We start from the raw sequence: 14,720 nt of genomic DNA, 5'->3' as shown, positions 1-14,720 counted from the left end.
ATTAATTATAAAAATTATTAAAGGGTCTATCCTTAGATATGCCATTATTAAAATCGCTTCTCTAAGGAACTTCCAAACAAAATACTTTTATTATGTCTAAGATGCTGAATTATTAGTCATAATGTAACGGCAATCGCTCGAATGCATGTATAGTTTTCAAATCACAAATGTGACGTCATCATTCTGAAGAAAATCATTCGAATAATTGTTCGATTGTTAATACCATTCCAGTGACGACTTTTCAATTGACAGAATCATGGTGGATGAAACAGGTGAAATCGGACGGCTGGAAATCGTGGCACCCTACTTGCATACTTTCTTTTTTGGTCCGCTAGAGCGCATGTCTGTTCTCGTCCATCTCCCCTCTCACGCAGTTATATAAGCAACCACAATATAACTAATAAGACCGGAAGCATAGAAATGAAATATACTTACCACCATCGACGTTTACTAATAAACGTCGATGATGCTTACCACTATTATTTCTGTTGGTTGGACACAAAATGGCGGGTGATAATAGTAATACCTTTATATTTAGTAGGTAACGAATTTAACCGTAATGTCAAGGAGTGGAAGATCTGATAGGAAGGGAGAGGAAAGAAAAATCTTAGGAGAAAGTTTCATCAAAGAAATTGTTTTTAAATATCCTCATGCACAATATCTTTGATAGAGCCACCGTTTGTACGGACCATGGACATGAATGGATGCGTCGCCTTATCAGAGAAAATAGAAGTATGCAAGGAGTGTGTCATCGTTTGCTATGGGATTGATTTCACCTCCTATATAAACCCTGCTCAAAATCATTCGATTATACTCATCTCTAGTGCACAGATTCTTATTCTATGAAAGAGAGGGGACTCGTAATATTTATATTGAACTATATTATGAAAGCTAGGGGACTTCGAGACTCACTCACTCACTCACTCACTCATTCATTCACATTGGACTGTAGTCGAAAGTAAAGCTCAAATTGGAGTATCCGCCATACTTTGGTAACAAACACTGAAAGTGTCACCAGGTTTGTTTTTATGTATTTCTGAGCGATTAGTGGATGAAAAATATTCATGCTAGTATTTGTGGTAAACGTAAATTGTTCTTTTTACAGTTTATGAAATAGTGATCTAAAAAGGAGGTTTAATCGATTTAATGCTATCAGTACCACTTTGAATGAAGTATAAACATACATACTCAGTTTGATTTTAAAGCAATAAACAAGGTGTTTAAAGTTTTCATTAACATGAATAACTAGTGGTTTTCTAATGACGTCCACAAATATATATCTTCATTACAATGTTTTTTTGTCAAGAAATTAAAAATTGAAGATGTAATTTAAAAAAAAATACAACGTTAGATATGCCTATGTTCAAATTGAATTAGTAGGAAATTGGTTTCACCTTTGCACAAATAGTTACGAGTCCCCCCCCCTCTCTCTCACTCTCTCTTTCTCTTATAATCCAAGGACAGGTCATATGTCGTATCCATATATTTATTTGTAAGTAAAATTACAAGTTACAATCTTAAGCCGGTCCTCGGCGTGAATTAGTAACATAGGTCTCTACGTATGCACCAAATTGAGATAAGGACCATTTTCGAGAAAAACGTATTTGAATGTACAGTCAACGGCTAGTCCGGTCCTGGTAGGAGCACCCAAGAAAATACAGCATTGCTGCTGCTAATAAACAGTATCCATATTTCATTTCTTTTGGTTTTAACATGCGATTCCTTATTGCATCTAGTTAACACCCTCCAAAGCTTGCTACTTATTTTAGAAACATCCTGTATAGTATCTGTACTTCACACTTGCGTCTGAAAGGAGCTGGAGTGAGAAGTTCGAGATATTCCAAGCCTACACCCTCCTTCAGTGACGTCACAAACTTAGGCCGACTCTAAGGTATTATATTTATGCGTTGTGGTATATTTCAGAGTTCTAGAATCAAAACAATTTGAAATAAAATTAATGACATAAATCAATTGCAATTTCTATTGAATTAACCAGAGAAAACTGTTTATTAAAAATTTTTACGTAGAATTTACGTGTAATCATGAAAACATGTAAAATTTAATAAATGTTACGAGGTGCTAGGCCTGAGAGCATGACGTAACAGCGACAAAGAGGGGATGGCTCCAGGCCTGTATATCTCGAACGTCTCCGCTGGAGTCATAGTCTTATTCTTTTTTAACAGTGGAGTTTTGCAAAAATATTCTTTCCAAACAGCGATATAAATTACAAGCTTACGATACAAGACGTTAGGGGGACCAATTCCACTTTGACTCCCTTGCTTGCGCATGCGTATTATCTGATAGACGTATAATTATAATATAAAATGTACATAAGCTAAAATAATCAGTTGAAGTAAATATTTTAAAAATTCAGTTTTCAAATTTATTGCATTTTATACCATACATTTAATTAGTATATGCGTGCAAACGTTCAAAGACACGAAAGACGCATTTAAGTGATGGCGAATTCGAATGTTACTTGTAAGGTGTGCAAAAAATACTTTTCAAAATTTTCAAACCTAATAAGATTTGATGTAAAAATATGTCATCGTGGTAAGTTATAAGTACAACGTAAATATTTCAGAGAAAATACATGAACTTACTCCAAAACTAATTTAACTCACAAATATCGTCGATATATTTTGTTTTAACTACTATGTGAACGGTGATTTTAAGAAATTTTTAAATAGTAAAATTATAGGGTCGGGTTTGGCTTATTGCGGCATCGAAACGAAGACGGTGGAGGAAGGGATGGAGAAGGAAAGGATAAGAAAATCTGGGAGGAAGGTGCGGAAGCCTAAAAAATTTTTTTTTGTGATTATTATTTACAATTTTAAAGGTTTCATTTATTACTTATTATCATAAGGTTACGGTAGAAAAAGGCAACACTCACTTTGTGTTCTTTGAGGTGGTTGTGTACTTTTGTTTACAATTTTTTTTTCCGCACCTTACCACCTCCGCTATTATTTCGGTTACGATGCCGCAGTAAACTAAACCCGAGCCAAATAATGACTTGAAGATGCATAGGTACCGGTTGTTTATTGTAATTATGTACAAAACTGATTTTATAAAAAAGTCGAATACATATTTTGATTTGTTTCAGTATATTTTGTTTTATCTTTTTAAAATATGTTTCGTTCAGAGGTTGCTGTAAATTGAAATCAGAATGGGCAAAGAGAAGATTCACATTAATATCGTCGTAATCGGACACGTAGATTCAGGCAAATCTACAACTACTGGCCATTTAATCTACAAATGCGGCGGTATTGACAAACGTACCATCGAAAAATTCGAAAAGGAAGCTCAGGAAATGGGCAAGGGTTCCTTCAAGTATGCTTGGGTTTTAGACAAGTTGAAGGCCGAACGTGAGCGTGGTATTACTATTGACATTGCTCTTTGGAAATTTGAAACGTCCAAATATTATGTCACAATTATTGATGCTCCTGGCCACAGAGATTTCATCAAAAACATGATTACGGGCACGTCGCAGGCTGATTGTGCTGTTCTTATAGTTGCTGCAGGTAAGTGTTGAGCTGTAGTTGAAAATCTAAGAAACAAGGTATAAAAGTGAAAAAACATTCACAACAATTGGTAAATCCAGTTATTGTTTACAAATTGTCCAATAAATATAAAACGGTTCGTGGAACTATTTAATTGAAATTGAACTACACCAAGTGTAAGTTTATGTACAAGAAAACAAATATGTATCACATTACATAGAATAACAGCGATATTAAAATTTAAAATATGAAACAACTGATATTAATATAATGATATAATCCATTTTTGATCTGTTTTTTTTTATATCCTTTGGTTGTTGTTTCGTGACGTTATGATCCTAAACAATCAAATAAAAGTATTAAGTTCGGTTAGGTTGTTAGACTAAATTAAGATCATAAGGCTACAGTAGACGTACTCTTTTGTATACAGCTAAGCCTACAAAAAATATCTTCGGTTCGGTTAGGTTAGATTTGATTCAACTACTTCTGATTATCAACTTTTCGAAACGCGAGAAGGAATGGTCTCTGCGCCCAACATATACACATATGCATACATAGTTTTCTTCAATTTTAACGAAATGGGAGGTTCTTATACCTAGTAATTGATTCCTTTTTCTTAATAAACCATTTTCAATCTGCAGGGGTCTTGGCTGTCTTTTTCTTACGTTGTTTCCTGCAAGCTACTTTCAAAAAAGAGGATCGTGTTGCCATGTTTAGACTTCTAAAATATCCTCAATTTGTTAATTTTAATAGCAATCAAATGAATAATGTGATAACTTATTAAGAAAAATGAAATTATCTTTTGAATAATTCAGATAGACCCTGACCTTGTTCTACGTTCAGAAGCCTGAAACAATAATTTATTAACTGAATTGCACAAGGGGCGTTCTCGTCCAGTTTAATGAAATTAATGTTATTGCAAATATATTGGCCCGTATATATTACTTTCTTTGCACCTTACGTTGAATGTTGCTTAATTGTGCTCCTCCCGAATAAGAAAATTGGTCTCACTTTAATGTTCTATTATTAGGTGTAGGTAACGGGCATAAATGATAATAATTAAACATTACATTCAACTACGGGATTTCAAAAATAAATTTTGTCTTCTTTATTGTAACTGTTTTTCTCTATAATTTTGTCAGAAAAAAAAACATTTTCCATAATAAGATTAAATTACAATTTTCCTTTCTGTAGTTGTTTTGTAATGTTTTAAATTTCATTAAAAAAAAACGTTTGATTCTATTAAGGAATTATGCAACGTTCCTAATTTAGAAAACGTGATTGAAACGTCGAATTTTTCAAAGATGTCATGAATTATATACTTGGAATTCGGTGATTATTTATATATATAAAACAATAACATTTGCATTAAGAGACGATCACGCCGCGTTTCCACGTTAAATAAATTTGATTCATTAACTGCCCTTTCGGCTTCGTTGGTACGTGTTAAATAAATTGTCCAACTCCTTGTTACGACAATAATATTTGCTAAATAAAAGAAGAATAGTTAACATAACAATAAAGGAGAACTGTGGAACTAATAACAGACAATAACAATGTTCACATTTCTGATGTGTCGCGAATACAGCACGTAAACCATAGCGCAAACTCAACATCGGTTTATAGAGATACATACCATGGTATTACAAAGCAAGATTAGTATAACTAGACGAAATTGCACGAACTGTTAAACTAATAAAGTACCTATAAAAGTAGAAAAAGCAAAATACACGTATTCCAACAATACGGTTCCTTACAGTTATTTGGTCATACGTCAAAAGTATAATGCTTGAATAGAATTTTGTAGGATTATCACTTATTACTCATTAGATTTTGATTTTCGAAGACAGTGTAGATATAGCCTTATTATGCTTTTCAGCATCCTCAGTGCCTAAATTTCCGGCAAGAGATTTTATTATTGATCATAAACCATTAACCAAACCTTTTTAATTTCGTTTATTATAAATAGGATTGATTTAGTATATTTGAGTATTTATTTTATTTTGTACCGTCGTAATTAAAATGTAGGAATTATAAAACTCATGTTTGTGTTGCGTACAATTTTCAATTATTGTTTTGAGCTTTGCGAATTAATTTATCATCAAACATTTGTGCAGGAGACCACCAGTGACTGATATGCTATACCTAATTTAAGTGGTATAGTTCCAGGGTTATTATTTAGATTGTAAAAGTTAGCAGTTACTGCTGCTGCTATGCAGGTCAGGGGTATGTAAAACAAGAGGTATTTTTGATTCTTTTACGTGTATAGTTTTTGTCTCGTTATTGAATTAACTTTTATCCTTAACTTTATTAGTTTCTAATAGTTCGATAATTTCATTGTGTTCTTTAAATTTATTTTCATTTTTATCGTTACAAACAGTTTGACCAATTTTGATCTGATGTGTTTCATCTTTGATTTCTTTTTTCCAGAACTTTTATTTTTTATTTTCAGATTTATTCTGATAATAGGTAACTGTTATTTTGTCGTTATGAATTACAAGTCAATATCTAAAATATGTTGCGCCTATTGAAATTAAAAGATCTCTAGAACTTATATGACCTGAAGTTAATTTTAAAAGCACAAGGAGTGTATTTATCCATTTCAATTTTGTAATTTTATTACCGTAACATGCAAAAATTTTCTTATGGCGGTCTAAATGTTCTAATGACCTACTAAAAATATCGTCTAAATAAACAAAACAAAATTCGTTTTGTAAACCTCTTAGAATATTTCCAATGACCAAATGTACTTTTGGGTATATCGTCTGATTGCCAAATCCAGGTGGTAAAATATTGACTTTTTTATAACTTTTCCAATATATCTGAAATATTACTTGCGTTTGCCGCGACCACGGGAAACAAAATGATATTTAAGTATTGTGATAATTTGTTCTTCTGATTTATGAATTTCGGTTAGCAATGTGATTTTGTAAAAATGAGAGTTTCGTCTGTTACATTTACTTTAATACCGTGACAATAAAAAATATCTCTAAATTCGAATCATAATTTCTTTTTTAATTTTTTTTTTGTGGAGTAGAATGACCTAAACGAATATTTCTTAATAAATTCGCTCTCAAAAGACTCGTTTTTCATATAATTTTTTTTTGTAAACTTCTGATTCCGTATGAAAATTAATTTCGCTTGCAATCGTTTAGGATTTCCGTCAGAAAAGGAAAGAGGAGTAGTTCTATGTTACTTTTATAGTCATGTCAGAAAAAAATCTAGTTCTCAAATTGGCTGACGAACAAAAAGCGCACAACGTGTAAGTGAGCGAAACACGTGTCCGCGTTGTTTTTAAACTGTTGTGGTTAGTTGGGGCAAGACCTTTCTTTTTGTTTAATAAAAATAAAATTTAATGCTATGCTAGCCATGGTCATTTTATACTACTCTTCAAACGTCTACGACTAGTAATGGTCGTCGGCGGACTTTGACCCTAACATATATACTATATAGCAATAGAACCTACGAAATTACGAAATATGGAAGTCAATGCTTAACATGTGAACCATAGGGGAATATATGTATATTTTAATATACTTTATGAAAATAATATAAATAGCTTTATGTTTTGTTATTGAAAAACGTAGTTACAGCATTTTTTTGATAGGTACGGGAGAATTTGAAGCGGGTATTTCCAAGAATGGACAAACTCGTGAGCACGCGCTACTTGCATTTACATTGGGTGTTAAGCAACTGATTGTGGGAGTAAATAAAATGGATTCAACAGAGCCGCCATATTCAGAAACCCGATATGAAGAGATTAAAAAGGAGGTGTCATCTTATATTAAGAAAATTGGTTATAATCCAGCCGCTGTTGCCTTTGTTCCTATCTCGGGATGGAACGGAGATAATATGCTCGAACCATCAGATAAGATGCCATGGTTTAAGGGATGGGCAGTTGAACGTAAAGAAGGAAAAGCCGAAGGCAAGACTCTTATTGAAGCTCTTGATGCCATTTTACCTCCGAGCCGCCCTACCGACAAACCACTACGTCTTCCGCTTCAGGTAATAGATGCAAAAAAAAAGATATTAAAAGAACTTGAAAGTATCCAAAAAAAAAATTTAATACCGTGCTTATTAATATTAGTATTCATCGTCATCATAAGGTCGTCAGTCCTAAGACTGGTTGGATACGTAACTCCCATCTTTTCTACTTTGAGCTAAACTTCACATTTCCCTAAAACTAGAACAACCTATATCCTTAACTATTTGCTAACAGTAATCTAATCTAGGTCTACCTCTACCCCTCCTAACCCCTGTTTCTGCCTCTAATATGTCCCTGACTAAACCTGCATGTCTGAGAAGGTGTCCTATCAACCTATCTTGCCTATTTCTTATTGACTTCCTTAGAGTCTTCTGTTTTCCTGTTCTTTCTAACACCTTTTCATTTCTAACCTTTTCTGTCCTATCTTTATATTCACTCTTTCCCCACTTTTTCTTCCCTTGCGTACCAGTATTTTAGTAAATATTAATGGTAATTTCGACTATGTGATATTGTATTTAGATAAGTATTGCTGTTATGACATATGTTACAAGTTTTTTTTCTTATTTTTTTGCAGGACGTTTATAAAATTGGTGGTATAGGAACGGTACCTGTAGGTAGGGTAGAAACAGGTGTGCTGAAACCAGGAATGGTAGTTACATTTGCGCCAGTTGGTCTGACAACTGAAGTGAAGTCTGTTGAGATGCATCATGAAGCATTGCAAGAAGCTGTACCTGGCGATAATGTCGGCTTCAACGTAAAGAATGTATCTGTGAAAGAATTGCGTCGTGGTTATGTCGCTGGTGATTCCAAAAACAATCCACCTCGAGGAGCTGCTGACTTTACCGCGCAGGTATGTTAGAATAATTTTCACTATTTTCTTAGATTAATGTTTATTATTTCTCTCAAAAGGCTTCCTCATTTTCTTTTATTCTACTTAGACATGTAAGGGGATTTCGTAGGAAATATATTTGCCATAGCAAAATATATCTGTAATGTGATTCAACATTGATAATTATCGGTTTTCTCTGCAAATATTCACTTACATTCGTACCAGGAGGGATAATAAAATAATTGCAATAAACGTAATAAAAAAGAAATAGGATTGTCAAATGAATCTTAGATTGTTAATAAAAATGGTGGCATAAATCTTGGATCACTTTGTTTATATCTCAATCCATTCTTATATGTGGTGAATGTTCAAAGCAAACAAAATATGGTGTTTCATTAAAAAAAAATTGTTTGAATTCATAAATGTTGGTATTGATTTTTTTATATTTTTGAGCGCTTGCTTAGGATACTATATATTCTTATGTTCTTATCTGTTTTACATTGACACGTGTTCTCGCGGACTTTTTTATAGAGATTTTTTTGTATTTATCACCACTATTGCTGCGTAAGTGGTGAAAAGCCAAAAAAAAAAACACATTTTACAACTTTCAATAAACAACAGTAAATATTATTTCCGAGTGAAAATTTTTTTTCACCATTGCTCAACTTATTGATACATTGACAAAGAAGTTTTATCTTCATTAAAGGCTTAATGCACGATAAATCATCACACTTACTGAACTATTAAAATCAACAAAAAACATATAGTATATTTAATACATGCATATTCTAAAGAAAAACATGTCATTTTTATTTTTAAGTGTATTTAGAATTGTATTATAGCTCTAGAACTTATATGACCTGAAGTTAATTTTAAAAGCACAAGGAGTGTATTTATCCATTTCAATTTTGTAATTTTATTACCGTAACATGCAAAAATTTTCTTATGGCGGTCTAAATGTTCTAATGACCTACTAAAAATATCGTCTAAATAAACAAAACAAAATTCGTTTTGTAAACCTCTTAGAATATTTCCAATGACCAAATGTACTTTTGGGTATATCGTCTGATTGCCAAATCCAGGTGGTAAAATATTGACTTTTTTATAACTTTTCCAATATATCTGAAATATTACTTGCGTTTGCCGCGACCACGGGAAACAAAATGATATTTAAGTATTGTGATAATTTGTTCTTCTGATTTATGAATTTCGGTTAGCAATGTGATTTTGTAAAAATGAGAGTTTCGTCTGTTACATTTACTTTAATACCGTGACAATAAAAAATATCTCTAAATTCGAATCATAATTTCTTTTTTAATTTTTTTTTTGTGGAGTAGAATGACCTAAACGAATATTTCTTAATAAATTCGCTCTCAAAAGACTCGTTTTTCATATAATTTTTTTTTGTAAACTTCTGATTCCGTATGAAAATTAATTTCGCTTGCAATCGTTTAGGATTTCCGTCAGAAAAGGAAAGAGGAGTAGTTCTATGTTACTTTTATAGTCATGTCAGAAAAAAATCTAGTTCTCAAATTGGCTGACGAACAAAAAGCGCACAACGTGTAAGTGAGCGAAACACGTGTCCGCGTTGTTTTTAAACTGTTGTGGTTAGTTGGGGCAAGACCTTTCTTTTTGTTTAATAAAAATAAAATTTAATGCTATGCTAGCCATGGTCATTTTATACTACTCTTCAAACGTCTACGACTAGTAATGGTCGTCGGCGGACTTTGACCCTAACATATATACTATATAGCAATAGAACCTACGAAATTACGAAATATGGAAGTCAATGCTTAACATGTGAACCATAGGGGAATATATGTATATTTTAATATACTTTATGAAAATAATATAAATAGCTTTATGTTTTGTTATTGAAAAACGTAGTTACAGCATTTTTTTGATAGGTACGGGAGAATTTGAAGCGGGTATTTCCAAGAATGGACAAACTCGTGAGCACGCGCTACTTGCATTTACATTGGGTGTTAAGCAACTGATTGTGGGAGTAAATAAAATGGATTCAACAGAGCCGCCATATTCAGAAACCCGATATGAAGAGATTAAAAAGGAGGTGTCATCTTATATTAAGAAAATTGGTTATAATCCAGCCGCTGTTGCCTTTGTTCCTATCTCGGGATGGAACGGAGATAATATGCTCGAACCATCAGATAAGATGCCATGGTTTAAGGGATGGGCAGTTGAACGTAAAGAAGGAAAAGCCGAAGGCAAGACTCTTATTGAAGCTCTTGATGCCATTTTACCTCCGAGCCGCCCTACCGACAAACCACTACGTCTTCCGCTTCAGGTAATAGATGCAAAAAAAAAGATATTAAAAGAACTTGAAAGTATCCAAAAAAAAAATTTAATACCGTGCTTATTAATATTAGTATTCATCGTCATCATAAGGTCGTCAGTCCTAAGACTGGTTGGATACGTAACTCCCATCTTTTCTACTTTGAGCTAAACTTCACATTTCCCTAAAACTAGAACAACCTATATCCTTAACTATTTGCTAACAGTAATCTAATCTAGGTCTACCTCTACCCCTCCTAACCCCTGTTTCTGCCTCTAATATGTCCCTGACTAAACCTGCATGTCTGAGAAGGTGTCCTATCAACCTATCTTGCCTATTTCTTATTGACTTCCTTAGAGTCTTCTGTTTTCCTGTTCTTTCTAACACCTTTTCATTTCTAACCTTTTCTGTCCTATCTTTATATTCACTCTTTCCTCACTTTTTCTTCCCTTGCGTACCAGTATTTTAGTAAATATTAATGGTAATTTCGACTATGTGATATTGTATTTAGATAAGTATTGCTGTTATGACATATGTTACAAGTTTTTTTTCTTATTTTTTTGCAGGACGTTTATAAAATTGGTGGTATAGGAACGGTACCTGTAGGTAGGGTAGAAACAGGTGTGCTGAAACCAGGAATGGTAGTTACATTTGCGCCAGTTGGTCTGACAACTGAAGTGAAGTCTGTTGAGATGCATCATGAAGCATTGCAAGAAGCTGTACCTGGCGATAATGTCGGCTNGGGGAATATATGTATATTTTAATATACTTTATGAAAATAATATAAATAGCTTTATGTTTTGTTATTGAAAAACGTAGTTACAGCATTTTTTTGATAGGTACGGGAGAATTTGAAGCGGGTATTTCCAAGAATGGACAAACTCGTGAGCACGCGCTACTTGCATTTACATTGGGTGTTAAGCAACTGATTGTGGGAGTAAATAAAATGGATTCAACAGAGCCGCCATATTCAGAAACCCGATATGAAGAGATTAAAAAGGAGGTGTCATCTTATATTAAGAAAATTGGTTATAATCCAGCCGCTGTTGCCTTTGTTCCTATCTCGGGATGGAACGGAGATAATATGCTCGAACCATCAGATAAGATGCCATGGTTTAAGGGATGGGCAGTTGAACGTAAAGAAGGAAAAGCCGAAGGCAAGACTCTTATTGAAGCTCTTGATGCCATTTTACCTCCGAGCCGCCCTACCGACAAACCACTACGTCTTCCGCTTCAGGTAATAGATGCAAAAAAAAAGATATTAAAAGAACTTGAAAGTATCCAAAAAAAAAATTTAATACCGTGCTTATTAATATTAGTATTCATCATCATCATAAGGTCGTCAGTCCTAAGACTGGTTGGATACGTAACTCCCATCTTTTCTACTTTGAGCTAAACTTCACATTTCCCTAAAACTAGAACAACCTATATCCTTAACTATTTGCTAACAGTAATCTAATCTAGGTCTACCTCTACCCCTCCTAACCCCTGTTTCTGCCTCTAATATGTCCCTGACTAAACCTGCATGTCTGAGAAGGTGTCCTATCAACCTATCTTGCCTATTTCTTATTGACTTCCTTAGAGTCTTCTGTTTTCCTGTTCTTTCTAACACCTTTTCATTTCTAACCTTTTCTGTCCTATCTTTATATTCACTCTTTCCTCACTTTTTCTTCCCTTGCGTACCAGTATTTTAGTAAATATTAATGGTAATTTCGACTATGTGATATTGTATTTAGATAAGTATTGCTGTTATGACATATGTTACAAGTTTTTTTTCTTATTTTTTTGCAGGACGTTTATAAAATTGGTGGTATAGGAACGGTACCTGTAGGTAGGGTAGAAACAGGTGTGCTGAAACCAGGAATGGTAGTTACATTTGCGCCAGTTGGTCTGACAACTGAAGTGAAGTCTGTTGAGATGCATCATGAAGCATTGCAAGAAGCTGTACCTGGCGATAATGTCGGCTTCAACGTAAAGAATGTATCTGTGAAAGAATTGCGTCGTGGTTATGTCGCTGGTGATTCCAAAAACAATCCACCTCGAGGAGCTGCTGACTTTACCGCGCAGGTATGTTAGAATAATTTTCACTATTTTCTTAGATTAATGTTTATTATTTCTCTCAAAAGGCTTCCTCATTTTCTTTTATTCTACTTAGACATGTAAGGGGATTTCGTAGGAAATATATTTGCCATAGCAAAATATATCTGTAATGTGATTCAACATTGATAATTATCGGTTTTCTCTGCAAATATTCACTTACATTCGTACCAGGAGGGATAATAAAATAATTGCAATAAACGTAATAAAAAAGAAATAGGATTGTCAAATGAATCTTAGATTGTTAATAAAAATGGTGGCATAAATCTTGGATCACTTTGTTTATATCTCAATCCATTCTTATATGTGGTGAATGTTCAAAGCAAACAAAATATGGTGTTTCATTAAAAAAAAATTGTTTGAATTCATAAATGTTGGTATTGATTTTTTTATATTTTTGAGCGCTTGCTTAGGATACTATATATTCTTATGTTCTTATCTGTTTTACATTGACACGTGTTCTCGCGGACTTTTTTATAGAGATTTTTTTGTATTTATCACCACTATTGCTGCGTAAGTGGTGAAAAGCCAAAAAAAAAACACATTTTACAACTTTCAATAAACAACAGTAAATATTATTTCCGAGTGAAAATTTTTTTTCACCATTGCTCAACTTATTGATACATTGACAAAGAAGTTTTATCTTCATTAAAGGCTTAATGCACGATAAATCATCACACTTACTGAACTATTAAAATCAACAAAAAACATATAGTATATTTAATACATGCATATTCTAAAGAAAAACATGTCATTTTTATTTTTAAGTGTATTTAGAATTGTATTATAGATATTTTGTATTTCTTTAGGTAATTGTACTGAATCACCCTGGCCAAATTTCTAATGGCTATACACCTGTGCTTGATTGTCATACAGCCCATATTGCCTGCAAATTTGCTGAAATTAAGGAAAAATGTGACCGTAGAACAGGCAAAACGACCGAGGAAAATCCAAAAGCGATAAAGTCTGGAGATGCGGCTATCATTAATCTTGTGCCATCAAAACCAATGTGCGTTGAGTCATTCCAAGAGTTTCCACCACTTGGTCGTTTTGCTGTGCGCGACATGCGTCAGACAGTCGCTGTAGGGGTTATTAAGCAGGTAAACTTTAAGGATACTACAGGCAAAGTTACAAAAGCCGCTGAGAAGGCCCAGAAAAAAAAATAACTAGGCTTTGAACCAATCAGCTGCTCCTTCACTATCTGTACGATTAACAACGTAAATAAAAATAATACTGATAATAAAAACCTTTTCGATATCATCAAGGGTCGGCAAGAAAGTATCAAGTTGAAAAAAAAATGTTCGTGTTACTATTCTATTCCGTTCACTCGATGGCTTGAGCAAAATTATTTTCATCGCAAAGAATTCCGAAGGAAAAAACAAACCCGGGAGATATGGAGTTATTTAGATTCGCTATTATTAATTTTATTTAATTATTTATGATTTAAATTATTGATTTCCTTTTGTTAGTTTTTATGTCATATTTTCTTTCGTAATATCGCAGTAAGTCCTCCTTTGTATGTTTTAGAGAAGGAACAGCTGATGCTAATGCTACTATATAAGTTGCATTTGTTTTCATTTTTTCCTTTCCAATATTGTTTTAATGAGAAGGATATTATTTTTTCTTTAATCTGATATGGTAATATTAATTTATATGCATTACTTTATAGTCTGTTAAATTTTACCATTTGATTATTAATATTAATATGTTACTGATTATATCCATGTATGAGACTTGATGTTAACTTGTTGGCTTCTGTAAGTTATTAGTAAAGAAGCTGAGAACTGAGTATTTGTTTTGTAGTAATACACGAATATTAATTACACATTTCTATAACTTCATTAAACTAACATTAAATTAGAAAATACTACAAATGGCGCAGTAAACGCCATCTGTAGCACGATGTTACTTTTTAGGATTACGTATGCTCCAACAAGGTCCACTTGTGTGGATATCTACTTGCTGAAAACGAATCCCGGCGTAGCCAACCTCAACGTGATAGGCACGTTAGCTTAA

General features: G+C 33.2%; 1 protein-coding gene across 5 annotated transcripts in view; it reads left to right on the top strand.

Annotated features, from left to right (window-relative positions):
- The window catches only part of LOC108742550 (elongation factor 1-alpha 2), a 15,648-nt gene extending 1,341 nt beyond the window's left edge, over positions 1 to 14,307 (top strand). For 2 of the 5 annotated variants that reach the window (XM_018477801.2, XM_018477800.2), the window contains 4 exons: positions 1,770 to 1,891; positions 3,143 to 3,521; positions 7,108 to 7,505; positions 8,060 to 8,360. In XM_018477801.2, coding sequence (XP_018333303.1) covers positions 3,167 to 3,521; positions 7,108 to 7,505; positions 8,060 to 8,344 — 1,038 coding nt within the window. In that variant the 5' untranslated portion in view covers positions 1,770 to 1,891; positions 3,143 to 3,166 and the 3' untranslated portion in view covers positions 8,345 to 8,360. Of the gene's footprint in view, positions 1 to 1,769; positions 1,892 to 3,142; positions 3,522 to 7,107; positions 7,506 to 8,059; positions 8,361 to 13,513 lie in introns of those variants that run through there. The other 3 variants (XM_018477803.2, XM_018477802.2, XM_018477799.1) reach the window with 3 other exon arrangements.
- The last annotated feature ends 413 nt before the right edge of the window (positions 14,308 to 14,720 follow it).

The sequence above is a fragment of the Agrilus planipennis genome, unplaced genomic scaffold (genome assembly GCF_000699045.2).
Source record: "Agrilus planipennis isolate EAB-ADULT unplaced genomic scaffold, Apla_2.0 scaffold365, whole genome shotgun sequence".
NCBI lineage: Eukaryota > Metazoa > Arthropoda > Insecta > Coleoptera > Buprestidae > Agrilus > Agrilus planipennis.
The sequence above is the reverse complement of the archived record's forward strand: the minus strand, read 5'-3'. Positions and strand labels throughout refer to the sequence as shown.